The sequence below is a fragment of the Protobothrops mucrosquamatus genome, unplaced genomic scaffold (genome assembly GCF_001527695.2).
Source record: "Protobothrops mucrosquamatus isolate PMUCROS unplaced genomic scaffold, P.Mucros_1.0 scaffold945, whole genome shotgun sequence".
Classification (NCBI taxonomy): domain Eukaryota; kingdom Metazoa; phylum Chordata; class Lepidosauria; order Squamata; family Viperidae; genus Protobothrops; species Protobothrops mucrosquamatus.
In genome coordinates this window covers 70,344-85,197 of record NW_015387193.1, presented here as the reverse complement: position 1 = coordinate 85,197, position 14,854 = coordinate 70,344, and the positions used below count along the sequence as shown (strand labels likewise).

General features: G+C 35.5%; 1 protein-coding gene across 1 annotated transcript; it reads left to right on the top strand.

Moving 5' to 3' along the window:
* The first annotated feature begins 2,883 nt into the window (after positions 1–2,883).
* On the top strand, positions 2,884–10,181 carry FGA (fibrinogen alpha chain). The gene is made up of 6 exons (XM_015819557.1): positions 2,884–3,006; positions 5,163–5,291; positions 6,343–6,526; positions 7,423–7,568; positions 8,250–9,087; positions 9,472–10,181. The coding sequence occupies exons 1-6, from the start codon at positions 2,956–2,958 to the stop codon at positions 10,179–10,181; spliced, it is 2,058 nt and encodes a 685-aa protein (XP_015675043.1). The 5' UTR covers positions 2,884–2,955.
* The last annotated feature ends 4,673 nt before the right edge of the window (positions 10,182–14,854 follow it).

Here is a 14,854-nt window from a genome sequence, read left to right as displayed (position 1 = left end):
AATAGGTGTGGAACCTTCTTGGAACAGCTGAAAGGACTGCATTGTAGACAGAAGATAGGTGGCGTCATATACTCCCCCCTCTGTTGAGAGAGAGCTGTTCAGTTTTAACATGGATGGCCTCTTTTAAACCAGTGATCCTCTTTTTCCAAAATGTGGATTTTGCTGTCTTCAAAAGAGTGGCCTTTGTCTTTTAAATGCAGATGGACTGCTGAATCTTGTCCTAATGGGTTTGTTCTCCTATGTTGTGCCATGCATTTGTGAAGTGGTTGTTTTGTTTCCCCAATGTACAGATCTGCACATGACTCACTGCAAAGTACTGCATATGTCACATTGCTCAGTTTGGATGTTTTATCCTTGGAGTGGACAACCTTTGCTTTAGTGTATTCTTGGGTTTGAAGTGTGTACGTATGTTACCTTGGTTGAAAATCCTCCTGAGGGTCTTATGGTTTTGCACCATAGCGCACGGCTGTGGGATAGCAGAGCTCTGCTCCCCAAGGCCAGTTTCGCCCTGCCAGGGTGACCCTAAATGGGTCTGAAGTTGCCCCGAAGAGGTGACCATGAAGGAGGGGCACCCCGTTGATCATGAAATGACGGTGGTCATTCCATTCGATCCAAGGGAAGCCCTCCGACCCAACAGGAGAAAAGCTAGCTGTACATAAGCCCATGCTATTTTGCAGCCAAAGTCCAAGAGCACGAACCAGGACATCAGTGAACAACGTGCTTGGAACTAGTGAGAGCATTGATTTCTCTCTTCTATCTTTTAACTGAATCCTTGGGAAAGACCCCTAAAGCAAAAAAAATATCCGAAAGTGAAGGGAGGGGACTACATCCCCACTCCCTCATAGATGGAAGCGGCAAATTAATACTAAGGGGGGAAGAAATATATTGAAATTAAATTTAAAATACTACAGTCTGGACAAATCTAGAAACTAAAAAAAACTGTTAAGACTATACCCTAAAGGGTTTTGATGAAATTATTAAATATATATATAACAATAATAACTTTTTGTCTGAAAAAACTGGAAAAATAAACAACTACTGATACCTAGTGGAGAATCAGAGCACAGAACACTAACAATAATGACTCAGAAATTGGCAGGACACCTAGAAACAAAGAATAATCTGTTCCCTTGAACTTTAAATAATCTTCAAGAAGAAAGCTGGGAACAAAGAAAGAGCTGGGCCAGCCATAAGATTAAAAAGTGTCTGAAAGAAGAATACCTGGATTGTTATATGAAATGTAAAAATATTGGGATGATGTAACATTTATAAATATAAGTGAATTATAAGCTGATCAGAAAGGATGTCATACGCAAATGCTATAAGATAGATAAGTACAGTATTTTTATAATGCATTAAATATGAAAATAGTGGGATGGTGTACTTAAATTGAAAAATTTGGATACTTAGATGACTAGCATTGAGAGAATCATGATGGATAAGAATGGATTGAATATAAAGGGGAAATTAAGCTTAAACAAAAATCACAAAAATAGGATGCATGGTGAATTAATAAGATGATTTTTATAAGAATAATATAAGCTGATTAAAAATGTTATACATAGATGTTATCATTATCTGTACAAATATGAAAAAATGTCTATATTTAATCATGTATATATTGAAAATATTAAGAATTATATTTGTTTAAAGTTGAAGAAGGAGAATATAATTGGGAGAAGGGAAGATCAAAGAAATATATTATTAATTGATATACTAATTATGGAATTATCAAAATCAATCATTATTGACTGTTAATTAATTATTATTGCTTTTTTTTTTCAAATATATAAACCAAGATAATACGCTGTACACCAGGCACTGGGGTTTTTTTTGTAAAAAACCAATATATTTTTTTAAAGAAAATCCTCCTGAGCTTTTCAGATATTCCAGCAATGTGGCTTCAACAACTCTCAAACAGCTTAACCTTCAGAATGTGAAATTGCGACTTTCAGATGACCGCAATGATTATAAATCCTTCCATTCCCCACCATTCAGCCAGAACTGAAGAAGCTTCTTGAATGAGAAGCGAAATGTTTTCAAAGAAAAAAACAAAGAAAGTCCTATTGCCTTTTGAAAAGCACCTTTGGGGTAGGAAGGAAAGTATGTCAATATGAATCGAAATGGAAACAATCCTATTTATGGCCAAACATAATTGGGCTGCATGGGAAATATAAAAACATGTTTCTGGTTCTTGAAAATAATTTACTTAGCTAGCTCAGGTGTAGTTAGATTTGACTCCATCTTACCAGTCTCGGGGGGGGGATAAATTAACTCCCGCCCCAGATATCTAACTTTTTTTAATTTCATGTTAAATTGACCCTTGTTATTCAGAGATAGCATTGAAAAGATCCCCCTCAAAAAAGGTTCTATTTAGAAACTTGTGTGTTTTCATCTTCTTCATCATAGTATCATATGATGGGGCAAGGAGAGAGAGATGGGGAGGGGGAGACAGACAGAAGACAAAAGGTGTGGTTTAGGTAAATCCTCCAGAATTTGTACAAATATTTTTCCCCTTCCAGAGATCTCTTAGATTTAGACATTACAATGAGGTATAAAAGATTGAGAACATATTATCTTTTGCAATATATTCCTGTAAATAGCATCTGTTTGTCATTACATTTGCTTTGTGCTTAATGTTGGATTCCTCTCTAAAAATTTACCTTGAAATGACCCATTTCAACCTTTAGACAATCTCAGTTCCAGGAATGTGGTTGGCTTGTCTTCCGTGTTTGCTAGCATTGAGCAACTAGAGTGTCAAAAAACAAATTGCACAGCTTGTGCAAGAGCTGCTCAGTCACTGAACTCAGAGGTTGCAATATGCCTCTGTAAACAGAAGGAAAGTAATCATTAATGAAGGAAGAGGAGGGGGATTGACAAAACAAAGATTGAAATACAACTCAAAATGCCTAAGTGAAGGGGATTCCTTTGTGCCACATCCAAACCTTTCTGAAGATGTTTCAGCTCAGAATTCTTTGCGCACTGCTGTCCTTCAGCATCGCCTTGGTATGAATATATTTTATATAGTTCTTTCTTTACTGGTTGTGCTCCTTTTATTACTTGCCTATTTAAGGAGCAACATATTTTATCCCTTACTATCAAATACATGGTAATATGATCAAGAACAAGCTTTTCCACTTCAAATATTCTCTTAAGGGTGGTATAATTCTTGGACCAACTTGCAAGTTCGTTGATAAAATTTGTATTTACTTTTGTTTGCACATGGGCAAAACTCTCAGTGCCACATTTAGCTCCTACTTATGTTCAATGACTTGCAAGTAGTAAGTAATTCAATCTCTGGAGAGTTGAAGGGAACCCAGAAGAACTTTGTGATGCAGCATATACCCCGATGTGTCTTTGTGTTTTTAAATGCTCACGAAGTCTGTTTATCATCTTGCTTGATTAGAAACAGTGGGTGCTTTATAATTTTTTTATTAAAATTACAGTATGTATTATTCATATGCATTTCCCTTATATTTTTTAATACAAAATCCAGATGACATGTTTGAATGTGTTATGGTATCTATAATATTAGTAAAGAAAAATCTTTTAATGTACTTCCATTTGTTCATATAATTATCAGAGGTCAGGCTCACACAGGGGTACTTAACTATAAATGCATTACAGTAAAAGTAATATTGTAAAACTATACAGGACTAACTTAGAAGTCCCATTGATTTCAAAGATTTCTGCTATATTCTAAACAAAAAAGCTGGGACAATAAAACTCAGGTGGACAGCATATTACAGTCATTTCAATAGCCGCTGTTTAAGTCCAGGTCTCGTGAGATATAGCATTGTTAGCATTCACTGATTCATTGATTACTTTGTAACCTCTGATAACGTTTGAACAAGGCTGATAGAGTATTGCTGATTTTAATCTTTTATTTTAGATTTAATCATTTGTTATCAATAATCCAATAATTGTATTCATATATTTACATCAAAAATAACATAGGTCTAGGAATTGTCCCAGTGCAGAGTAATTTGTGATGCCATGGTTTGTATGATAAGCCATTTTTATAATAGTATTTTGAAATTCTTTGGATTGAAGTTAGAGATCATTTTGTATTTGAAATAAACTATACACTAGCAATACTGTAACAATTCTGATGTTCATATGCGTTTTGATGTAGTCACCATCAAAACATAGAAAGCTGTTCTTCATTTAATGTTCTGTTTTTCTATTTTTACTATAATAGTTAATATTAAGGAAGAATTCTCTGTACTATATATCAATCCATTCTCTTCACAATTTAAAGTCCCATGACAGCAATTAAAATATGTCTTCTAATGAAATGAAGAGTCAAGTTAAGCTGACATACTTGTACTGCAATCTGTATTGCAATTGCTAATTTCAATATCTAACTCATGTTTAATATATTTTGTAACATGTTAATTTACCACTTAAGCACTATGGCCTGAACTCAAAGAAGTGAACTACATTGAAATGCTATAGAAATCAGTGGGATTTAAATGAATCCTGATTAGATGTTAATGTGTACTTCCATGGGTCCTAATCAAGCAATCTAATGTAATGTCATCTATTTGTAGGAAAAGGGGATATTTTTTTTATTTTTTTTTAGGATTCAAGTTGTTCTGTTTTCTGCTTGGTTCAGCACTGAAGAGGCAGCAATAGAAACAAGTACTTCTTTATTGAAGGTCAAAACAGAAAACTAACAAGCATTGCTCCACCCCTATTTATACATTCAGCTTTGGGCAGCGTCAGCCAACGAAAACACAGTATTCTCCCGCTCAAATGCATACTAATTGGTCTTGTAGACAGCAAGTCTGGCTGGCAGACCATGTGGTCTGCTAACGGTTCCTGCACAGCTCTTCAGTAACCTGTTTCATAAATTCAACTCAATACATTACACGAGTAGTTAAAATAATTACTCAATCCATATTGAGTATGGAAGTAGATGGGCTCTCTCTTTGAGACTTCATGGGCTTTATTTCTTTGAACGACTGTTATCTATTTGTTTAAAAAAAATAGTCCAGTAATTTGAAGCAAGTGTCTAAATGTAGTTGATGATTATTTTTTTTAGCAAATACTAGGGATATGGATTATTTATGAAAGGAATTATTACTGTGCAAGTTTTCAATCTTAAATTTCAGCCTTAACTGGGTCTTTTTTACTCTTCTTTACTTATTTCATGACAGGGGGCAAGTAATGAGTCTTCCTTTCAAGAACAAGGAGCAACAGGGCGTGGTACCAGAATAGTAGAGCATAAAACTCAATCTGATTGCAAATCTGATAAGGATTGGCCAATATGTACTGATGACAATTGGGTAAGCCAATAGAGAACAAAACGCCAATGGCAGACTAATCATGGTGTTTTTCATGCAAAACAGCTATTTCCCTTATTGTAATATATTAGATATAATAGGCTAGATACAGCGGAGAAGCACATTTATAATTCAGTAGTTTCCACAAAAAAACTACTTTGAATATCCAGTTCATTGATTTTATATATTTGTATATATATATTTTATATTTGGGGGGAGTAATTATCAGCTCCTGTAGAAAGCTCCTGGTTGGAAAATGTTATCCTAAGTTAATCAAATGTTATTATAAGTTAAACAAAGTATTAAAGAAATATTTTTTAGAAATGGCTTGATCAGGAACAGTTCTGGCCACAGTTCTGCTCACTTTCCTAAGAGCCAGTTGCAACACGGTTAACCTGGTCACTGGCTGATAAGTGTTTTGTGAGAACTAGCAAAGAAGCAAATGAGTTAATTTAATTACTCCAGAACAAAAACTGGAGTATAATACATTCTTTGCCACATAAGTGAAGAAAGAAATGGAATTTAATAAGTCTATTTATTCTGGATTGTCCCATCATGGATATTATAACCGTTTTCATTTCCAGAATATAAAATAAATAAATAACCAGAAAGTAGATTTTTAGATTTTTTTGCAGAACTTTAAAAAATACTCACCACATGACAAAGTCATATTGACTTGTACTTTTCCACACAAATATGAATTTATGAATTAGAAAAAGGATAATGTAGTCACAAAAGGTTGCACAAAAAGTCAAGAGTTACTTTTGAGTAAATGTGCATAGATAATTATACAAATCTGTACAAGAGGTTTTAACCACAGCTTGTGTGCACAAAATATAGTAAGCCATAGTAAACCACAATGACTGAGTGCACATGTCAGTTTAAAGCTGGATTCACATGAGTGACTTAATCATATTGCTTAGTGACCAAAGTTCTGGTTCCACTTGTGTTTGTAGCCTGAGGACTACCTATACTGTGCTTTGTAACATCTGAAAAGTTATCCATTATTTGTCAATTATTTTATGTATCCTTTTACTTTGTTTCTGTTATTTAGGGAACTAAATGTCCCTCAGGTTGCAGGATTCAAGGACTGGTAGATGAAACAAATTATGATTTTCAAAACAGGATAGAAAAGATTAAGCAGGCGATTTTGGATAACCAAAGTCGTTACAAGTCATCCAATATTTTGAAACAAGAAATTTTTAACTATCTGGAAAGATATCTGCCCAGTGAACAAGGTAAGCTTAATTCCAGTTAGATGAAGATTTATAAAATGCTCATGAAATGTAAAGGTAACTAAATTCCTTGAATTCTCTAACCTCAATGTGTCTGGAAAGAAAACTGGGAAGGCTGGCACATAAAATAAATTGAATTTAAATACTGTTAGCTGTTTCTTTAAAAAACATACTTGTTTTACCACAGGATTAAAGCTATTTGGCATAAATAGGTAAAAAGCATTATTATCTCATTCTGGGCTATTTTAGGTTCTTGCAAATCACAACAAACGTTTTCACCAATTACTTAACAAAATCTTCCAGTACATTATTTTTTCACTTTCCCTTTTGAAAATTATTTGTCATGCTTTCAGACCGATATATTTATTTTCCGCTGCCATCTCTGGAATACCTGGGTTAGTATTGGGTTTAATGAGAAAGGCAGGAAATCCCATTCCAAATTATGCATGCTTAATAGGCTCTATTTCTAAGCTACCTACTCATTATTTGATAAGCTGCACCTTAAACAGAAATAAATGTTTCTTAGAAATAATGTTGTATTCCAACATTAATTGGGACCACAGTGAGTGGGACACAATTTTTTGAGATGATAGACTAAGAAAAAAGGTACAAGAGAATGGAATGAACTCTTTCCTTCCTAATAGAGACATTTTTGTAAAAGAAAATGTAGAAGGGAGAGGAAAGTACATTAATGAGGAATTGCAGCTATAGTATTCTATCTCTAAGTCTCTATCCAATCTTATAAAGACATATAGAGTACTACTGACTATTATACAGATGGTTCCTTCTAATTTTAAAGACATCAAACTAGGAAAGTTGTGTAGTTTTGGTTAATGCATATTTTTAGATCACTTACACTGTATAAAGGGCTGTGGCTATACTAACATCTTTTATTTCAGAATTAGATAAGAGCTATGGGCAAATATCTGATGATCTAAGAAGGAGATTGGTGATACTGAAACAGAGAGTTGCTGATAAAGTTGAAAGGATTAAAACCTTGCAGAATTCAATCCAGAATCAGGTTGGAGAGTTGAAACGTTTAGAGGTGAGTTGTGTTATTTTTTTTTAAAAAGACATATCTTTTTAAAAACACTGGAGCAAATATCTGCCTATGCTCCTTTTTATTAGTTATATGTTTTAATGAATAAGGCAGTTTCAGCAACTGTGGGATTAGAAAACCATTGTTTGTACAATGGATGGTCTTCCTCCCTCCCCTCCGTCCCTCCCGCCCTCCCTCCCCCTTCCTTCCTTCCTTCCTTCCTTCCTTCCTTCCTTCCTTCCTTCCTGTTTTACAGCAGTAACATTTGACTATGTTATTTTGCTATGTTAAATAATCTGTTGGTAGGTAAGACCAAAAATTTGAATCAGCACAAACATGGATAGGTTATAGTCTCTTCTCCTTTTTAAACTTTATAACCGACTACCAGGGAAAAGATATTAAAAATCTGCAATCTGTTTGCAGAGGACTTTTCAAATTATCTCAAGGGTATATGAAGTGAAGCCCAAGGCCACATATAATTCAGTGGCTGCAGACAGCCCATCTAAATTTATGGTAGAATTTGGCCTCACTTCAAGTAGCAGTGGAGTTACAATCAGCAATGGCTTGACAAGAGTTCCTTATTTTTAATGTTATGTGGCAGCAACTAGGGTTACAACTCTGAGAGATTTAGGAATCAAAGTCTACTTACAAATTTCTATATTTTTTCTCCAAATCCTCATGATCTAGGTGGACATTGATATTAAAATACGTGCCTGCAAAGGATCTTGTGCTCGTATTTTCAACTACAATCTGGACACTGAGAGTTATGGAAACATACAGAAGCAGCTCGTACAAGTTAATACCATTAAATTTGAATCAGAAGAGGAAGCTGTTCCCCTCAAGTCATTGAAAATAACACAAGTGAAGGATTCTACTGCTCCCAGTCACTATAAATCTGGTCTTCTTACTGATCAGGAAGCAAGTATACTTGACAGTATAAAGGTGTTTAAGGTAGTATTGGAAGATTCTAAAGGATCCTTACCAGACACAAAATATGATATTCCTGGAACAGGGGTAGCTGGAAAACCATCTACAAACAAAGCAATAATAAGACCGTCTACTGATGTTCATACCAGCCATACATGTATCAAAACCATCACTAAAAAAGTCATTCGTGGTCCTGGTGGCTTAAGAGAAGAGACAGTTGAAGAATTTAAAACTCCTGATGGTTCAGATTGTTCTAATTTGCAAGGTTTCATCAGTGGTGGAAGTGGCTCCCATGACTTTGTTCCCCAACATCCAGATGCAGATTCCGGAACCCCATCATTCAGCCACACAAAAAAAATACAGGAAGGGGACACTTTCTCAGAAATAGGGGAGGAAGAATTTGATGACTTCTCAAGATTAGACCATTTATCCCATGAAAGCAATACCAAGACAATTGTAGAGACCAAGTCAAGAAGAACCTATGAATCCAGTCATATTGTAGAATTACAACATGATGAAAATGCAGAGCATAATACAGATTTAGAAGAACAAAGCTTGAATGCAGAGGAGACGCTTGGGAAAGGCAACATCGGGAAAGGTATCCATCCAGTTCATGGAAAATAATTGTGGAGGGAGCAAAAATGAAGTTTGCAACCAAACTGACACAAATACTGCAACCCATGACATTGTTTAGTTAATAAAAGCCATGTGTCTGTTTGTTGCCATTTAAGAAAGGTGGGGTACATTGAGTTTTTATCATGAGACATTGGTTAGCAAGGCAGTTCCATACAGAATGCCAGTGGTAATAAATTTAAACATAAGTGTTCCTTTCGGGTGGGGGTATAATGCAAAATGTCTTTTCATGTAGCACAACATTGAGTGTAGACAGTTGACTTCAGCAATATTACTGTTGGATACCTGAGAGCTTGTAATAAAACTTAACTGAAAACTTCTGTCAACTTGATCAACTTTGTTTTTTTAGACTGTGAGGATATCCACCAAAAACACACTTCTGATGCCCAAAGTGGCATTTTCAGAATCACGCCAGCAGGATCCGCTAAGGTTTTTTCAGTTTATTGCGACCAAGAGACTACTTTGGGAGGATGGCTTCTGATCCAACAGAGATTGGATGGGTCATTGAATTTTAACCGGACCTGGGAAGACTACAAGAAAGGTTTTGGCAGTTTGGATGTCAAAGGGAGGGGAGAATTCTGGCTGGGCAATGAAAATCTCCATATCCTGACCCAGAAAGATACTGTCCTTCGGATTGAACTAGAAGACTGGGAGGGTGATAAAGTTTATGCAGAATATAATATACACATAGGTTCTGAGTCAGAAGGTTATAGACTCAGAGTCTCGAATTATAAAGGGACGTCAGGGGATGCCCTGATCAAAGGATCAGAGGAAGATGGCACTGAATATACAGCTCACACTAACATGAAATTTAGTACTTATGACCGAGACAATGATCGGTGGGAGGAGAATTGTGCTGAGGTGTATGGAGGTGGCTGGTGGTATAACAACTGTCAAGCGGCTAATCTCAATGGTATTTACTACTCAGGTGGTCAGTATGATCCAAGGAACAATGTTCCTTACGAGATTGAAAATGGAGTGATTTGGTTGCCCTTTAGGCCAACAGATTATTCTCTCAGAGTTGTACAAATGAAAATTCGGCCAGTAGAAACAGACTAGAGATAAGAGTCTTAAAATTTAATCCAACTTCCAAAACAATATATACCTCAAACTTATTATATGTGTGTATGTGTGTGTGTTTGTTTCTTTACTATCTGAATGCAACTGAGTGATACCTACCTATTAAATAAAATAAACAGATTCACTCTAATAAATTTTTCTGGTCTATTTAACTTATTTTGCAAAATAAAAAGGAAGGCTCTCTATATTTTGTAACTGTGTGACGAATACAATGAAACCACGTAAACCATTTCAGTGGGAAAATATTGACACGGCAAAGAATTGAGCCTTATATTTAAATATGACAGAAAACCAGGGGAAAAGTGGAAAGAAACAGAACTGTACTTTTATTATTACATAAATGGGATAAGATCCTGATTTGTAAACTAAAGAAGCAAAATCTTAGAAAGGAATGATTGTTAATACCACATTTTGAAATGTGGCACAGGAGCACTTATTAGCAGTGTGATGAAACAATATTATAGGGTAACCTACAATTACATAGTAAATCTGCCCCCAACCCTATCTCAAACTGTAATAATCCTGTACAGTGATCAAACTGTAGTCATTCAAGAAGCAAAATGTCTTCAAAGAAAAAACAAGAAAGTCTAATTGTCTCATGAAAAAGCACATTTTGGATAACTATGACCTGGATGACTGAGAATTTCCCTAGATATTCAATGAGGAAATGTAATAATCTTCAACACTGAAAAATTATCTTGATGACTTCCATTAAATTCTCAAATAGCTGCTCAAGCAGCCTCTATGATGTTCAAGCACTGTTCAAAAAAAACATTTTTGGAGTTCTCAAAGACCCAATGAGAAACATGCATGCCCTTTTTTGTCTAACTTCATACCGACCTGAACACTGCATTTAGTGCAGTTGCACTGTGGTGGGCAATTATCCACCATCTGCTCTAATTGTATGGGAACATTTTCAACTCTGAGGCTATAACTACTTATCGCTGCTGCATCATCACATGCTTACTTGACCCTTATCTGTCTTGGTTTATTTGAGCTAGCTAAGAAAGGCTGACTGGACGAATCCAGGAAAAGGTGGTAGAATGGTCTTGCAATTCCACTGTCCTCACCTGAAAACTCATTTCCTGGATCTAAAGGTTTTCACCAACTATGCTGCCCACCCCAAAACATTCTTTGGGAGGGCAATACTGTAAGATTCTGTGCAGATGTGGATGTTCATGACTGTTTATCTCAATCACTTTAGCCTGGATTTGGGACAAATCACCCATAGCCTCCTACACTTCCTAGGGAAACAGACTGCGGATATGCCTTTTATTAATTCTAATTCATCTCTCTGTGCCTTTGGAATAACAATGGCACTGAAAAAAATAACTTATGACCATTTTTCACGCTTACAACCAGTGCTTTTTTTCTAAAAAAAAAAAAAAAAAGGTGCCGAACTCACACATGTCATACAATCCGCCTTGCCTACCCTACAAGGTTCCATCCCAAAAAGGTGCCGGAAAAAAAGCCCTGCTTACAACCATGGTCAAATCAGCATCCCCATGGTCACTTGATCAGAATTCAGATGCTTGGCAACTGACTCATATTTATGACGGTTTCAGTGTACCAAGATTACGTGAACACCTTTTGTAACCTTCTGACAAGCAAAGTCAATGGGGAAGGCACATTCACTTAACAAACATGTTATAAGTAGCCCTCAGCTTATGATTACGATTTTCCAAAATGTATGTTGCTAAAAGAAACATTTGTTAAGTGAGTTTTGCCACATTTTATGATCTTTCTTGCCACAGTTGTTAAGTGAATCATGGCAGCTGTTAAGTTAGTTATATGTTTGTTGAGAGAATCTGGTTTACCCATTGACTTTGCTTGTCAGAAGATCACAAAAGGTGATCATGTGATCCCGGGACGCTGCAACCATCATAAATGTGAGTCAGTTGTCAACTGTCTGAATTTTGTTCATGTGACCAGGGGGATGCTGCAACAGTCATAAGTGTGAAAAATGATCGTGTCACTTTTTTCAGTGATGTTGTAACTTTGAATGGTCACTAAATGAACTGTTGTAAGTCGAGGATTACCTGTACTAACAACAACTAAGTGATTCACTTAGCATGAAAGGTCATAGAATGGGACAAAACTCACTTAACAAATGTCTCACTTAGCAACAGAAATTATGGGCTCAATTGTGGTCATAAGTCAAAGACTACCTGTAATATCAGATCACTATGGCCATGACCTTGGAGTTCCCTGGCTCTCCCCTTCTTTCATTCTCCTGCTCCAGAGTACGGACTGAATCCAGAGTCACAAGGAGTAGTAGTATAGAGGGGATGAAATGTTTTAGGTCTTTTCCCCCCAAATACAAATCCTAGATTAAATGAAAATATATTGTGCGGTCTTGGGCCTTTTGAAAAGATGCCATTTATCTCTCATGGTCAAGGACATCCATCTTTAGGAATTGTTCCATTCACTCCTTTGCAAGTCAAGGATTAACTATGTTCACACAGATCCTTAAGGTATAACATGCTTTGTTTTGGTTAAGGGTATTGTGTGATCTCCATCAATTGTGGCTTTCTCAGCAAATCATGTTTACATAAACCATGGCTTCTGCAATGTGTGAATCCAGTCCAAAGTTAATACTAAGGCCCATTTCAAATATTAGAGCAGACATGTGATGTACACATGAAAAAGACAAGCCAGAAACTCAAAGTTTAGTTTACAAAACCCTGTTGCTTAATATTTGCAGAGAAGTAAAGTCCAAAAACTTTCTAATCAGTTCAGTTAATCAGTTAAAACAATTATAAGTGTAGTTAAGACATGTTTCTGCATGGCAGCAACTGTGGGCAAACCTTAATTTATATATAAGCATGTCCTCTCAAATAACAACTGCACAATTATAAACTGGGTTATCATGACAACTGTAGCATTTCTCTTAGTTTAAGGCCAAATCCAGATTTTGCATAGCATTTCAAGGGCTTTCCAAAATGAGCAATGGACAAAGCAACTTTCAGAAGTCTGAAAGACTGAAAAGTGTCCCTTGAACACCCACAAGCCTTGTGGCTCCCATTTTGCCCATTAAACCTTCTGCTCAAAACTGCCAGAAAACAAAACGTTTGGCCTATCTAAACTGGGAATCACAATACAGATCCTGGCATAATAGATACCCAATAGTTTCTGATTGAGCACAACATTCTTAGAGCCTATACATAGCTAGCTTTCAAACACTTAAAGGGCACTTTAATGTCCTTTTAAATGTCTAGCCCATTAACGATAGATTCTTGTTCACACATCTGCATTTCTGCTTTTTTGTTTCTAAACAGAACACAGAAGCATATTTTGTTCTTAAACTAGCTTATTTAGGCACAAGATTGGATGAATTGATACAAATAGAGGTAAGGGGTGAAGTTATAAATTACAAGGGATGACAAACTAAGCAGCAAATTGGTCCACAGGTCCACAATATCCAATGATATTCTCTCAAAAATGTTTCAAGAATTTAAATATAAATAGCCGATCTTTTAAAAAAATACCTGTTGCACTTGCTGTAAAAGACTGGAAAATATCCAATATGGCTCTGATTTTTGAAAGGGTTGCTAAAGAAATAATAAGCAAGCTAGCTCAACATCTGTTATAGGAAAAATGGTTGTTAATATACAATAAAAATAAGCAAAGAAAACTACATGGTTTTTCCAAAGATAAAGTTGCCTCACCCTCTAGATTTTTTTTTGAGGACATCAGCAAATATGTACACAAGAGCATTTCAACATATACTATATGTGTGGACTTTTTAAGAGCTTTTGACAAAATCTTTTACTAAAAACCTCCAAACAAACTCAGATGTGGAATAGTATATTGGTTAAATGACTGAATTTTGACAAAACCCAGTTTCAGGTCCATTTAAGCCATGGAAACTCACTGAATAGGAATCCATAGGTGGTGATAGCTGTATGTTACACTCCAGCTGTATGTTACAATTGACTATGAACCAGCAGAACAATTATTCTTGAATGGGTGAAAACAAGATGAATAAGGACCAAAAATGGGACAAAAAGGTTGCTGTTCTAAAAAATGTGAAGGGAGATAAATAAACATCCAGAAAACTAAATAGATCTTTTTTTAAAAAAATGAAATGATTTGGGATGAATCTGAAATGAACAAATAGTTCAAGGATCTACATGAAAAGGAGAGTGATGTACTGAAAAGTGGAATTGAAAATAATTCAATTAGTTTCTATCTTAAAAAGGGATGAATAGGAAATAATAAATGCTATGAGAATGGCAAGACATCAGATGGTATATCCAAAGAAATAATAACTGGAAAAATGTTAAAATATGGATGTGCTTTGTTTGAGGAGGGTGGCCATAGTTTATTCAACATACAAGACTGCATCTATAACTAATAACTGGAAGAATGTTAATTACTGTTCTTCTATATAAAAGGAATAATAGAAAGAGGGAATACAAAAAAAAACCCTACAAAAACTACAAGAGATTTAAACTGTTATATGTGCTTGGGAAAAAGTTTGGTAGAATTGCAACTGAAAGGGCACTATATGTAACAACGAACAATACTTTGTGAATGTAGCTATGGCTTTATAAATTTTTAACTTTTTAACTTTTTATCTCAAGCATTTAATGACTTTGTCTTATTGTTTCTTGTCTTTGCATGACATTCAATTGAAATAGTGTGATGGG

Excerpts from the sequence above, each read along its gene's own strand:
- FGA (XM_015819557.1), top strand. The coding sequence starts at position 2,956 with ATGTTTCAGCTCAGAATTCTTTGCGCACTGCTGTCCTTCAGCATCGCC. Across the intron at positions 3,007-5,162 it reads TGTCCTTCAGCATCGCCTTG|GGGGCAAGTAATGAGTCTTC; the intron begins GTATGAATATAT and ends ATTTCATGACAG. Across the intron at positions 6,527-7,422 it reads ATATCTGCCCAGTGAACAAG|AATTAGATAAGAGCTATGGG; the intron begins GTAAGCTTAATT and ends CTTTTATTTCAG.